Source organism: Bison bison, unplaced genomic scaffold (assembly GCF_000754665.1).
Source record: "Bison bison bison isolate TAMUID 2011002044 unplaced genomic scaffold, Bison_UMD1.0 scf7180017864348, whole genome shotgun sequence".
In the NCBI taxonomy this organism is placed as follows: Eukaryota; Metazoa; Chordata; class Mammalia; order Artiodactyla; family Bovidae; genus Bison; species Bison bison.
In genome coordinates, this window is record NW_011494920.1 from 382,217 (window position 1) to 384,128 (window position 1,912).

Below are 1,912 nucleotides of genomic sequence, written 5' to 3' on the forward strand. Positions count from 1 at the left end.
AAATGTATTCTTTTTAATGGCTGAGTAATACTCCATTGTGTATATGTACCACAGCTTTCTTATCCATTCATCTGCTGATGGACATCTAGGTTGCTTCCATGTCCTGGCTATTACAAACAGTGTATGTAATATAACAGTGTATTTAATAATATTATAAACAGTATTATAAGCAGCAACATCTTATCATTCACTCTAGAGCTATTTAAGTATGTTATGAAAATTTATATGTATTTTCTTGAAAAATGTATCTCAAAAGTGAGTACATCAAAATAGTCTACCACTTTCTGATAAACCCACTTCCCCAGAGAAGGGGGTGACCCTGTTGATAGTCACCACTAGGTCAGAGAGGCAGTCCGTCAGTCCACCTTTGGACTTTGGTTTCTCAGGGTAGATACAAAATGAACCAGTCTTGTTTTGCCTTTTTTTTCTAATTCAAATAGTAGCACAATGGGTAGCTATTAGGAATCGCTGAAAATACCTAAGGAAGCTATTACTTATTTTGTATAGTTACTGGCAACTCAGTTCAGACACCGTATTTACAAACACAGCAATGAAAATCTAATGGTTTCTTTCAGTGTTTAAGGTCATTATCAACTTCAACTGCTTCATCTTCATCCTTGTATAACTGCCAGAATTTTAAATTCTTCCAATAGTCAAGCCATTTAAAGAAGTACACACCAACATGATTTGTCCATTTGAAAAATAATACTATATCCCTACCTTTCAGGTGAGGGCTGTGTACGTGCATTCTTTGCAAATGTAGATTTATTGGAACAAATTCTAATGTTTTTTCTCCTTTGCTGCTGCTTGATTTGAAAGAGGACCCTAGGTGGAAAAAATCGAACATCATTAGTAAATAAGTACATGCGTGTGTGTGTGTGTGCACAAACAGGTGTTGAAAAGTTCATCTGATGTAAAAGTTCAGATGAAAAATATTTTCTGCATGAGCTGATTTTTTTCCCTCAGAAATTTAATTTTAAAAATTCTGTTACCCCTAGAATGATGCCATGAGGGAAAATAGTGTAATTTTTTCTTCTTTGCTTTTCATGCCAAGATGGTAGACTTGAAAATAAAAAAATTTGGCTTTTCTACATTCATAATAATACTTATGATTGCTTTCACATAACATACATGAAATTCATTTAACTTTGAATATGTGAAGTCATTGATTTCACACCTGTTTCCTTGCTGAGTTCTGTCAGAATGTCTTGGTACATATTCACCATTTGATCACAGTGAGTAAGGACGTTTTTTCGTAGATTGTCCCAGTGTGGAGAAAGCTCACCAAGTTCTTTTAGCTCCTGGTTTCTGTTAAGTATGGAAAAGAAGAGAAAATAGTGATTTTTATCTTAAATCCATACATACAAAATGCTTTATCAGGGTTGCCAAACTAATTGACTGACCATCCCTTTCAGGAAAACTTTGTGCTTATTAGGAAAAAAATCATTTTAACACAAAGGAAGATTTGAATCGTTTAGCCCACATAAAAATTAAAAGTTCTGTATGCTCAGTCACTTCAGTCATTTCTGACTCTTTGTGACCCTATGGACCATAGCCCACCAGGCTCCTCTGTCCATTGGATTTTCCAGGCAAGAAGAATTGATGCTTTGAACTGTGGTGTTGGAGAAGACTCTTGAGAGTCCCTTGGATTGCAAGGAGATCCAACCAGTTCATCCCAAAGGAGATCAGTCCTGGATGTTCATTGGAAGAACTGATGCTGAAGGTGAAACTCCAATACTTTGGCCACCTCATGTGAAGAGTTGGCTCATTGGAAAAGACCCTGATGCTGGGAGGGATTAGGGGCAGGAGGAGAAGGGGACAACAGAGGATGAGATGGCTGGATGGCATCACCGACTCGATGGACATGAGTTTGGGTAAACTCCAGGAGTTGGTGATGGACAGGGAGGCCTGG

General features: G+C 37.3%; 1 protein-coding gene across 2 annotated transcripts in view; it reads right to left on the reverse strand.

Moving 5' to 3' along the window:
- Positions 1 to 1,912, reverse strand: part of INPP4B (inositol polyphosphate-4-phosphatase, type II, 105kDa) — a 717,001-nt gene that overhangs the window by 193,747 nt on the left and 521,342 nt on the right. For both annotated transcript variants that reach the window (XM_010854712.1, XM_010854713.1), the window contains 2 exons: positions 1,178 to 1,308; positions 721 to 825 (listed from right to left, as the gene is read on the reverse strand). In XM_010854712.1, the coding sequence (XP_010853014.1) occupies positions 721 to 825; positions 1,178 to 1,308 (236 nt within the window). The remainder of the gene's footprint in view (positions 1 to 720; positions 826 to 1,177; positions 1,309 to 1,912) is intronic.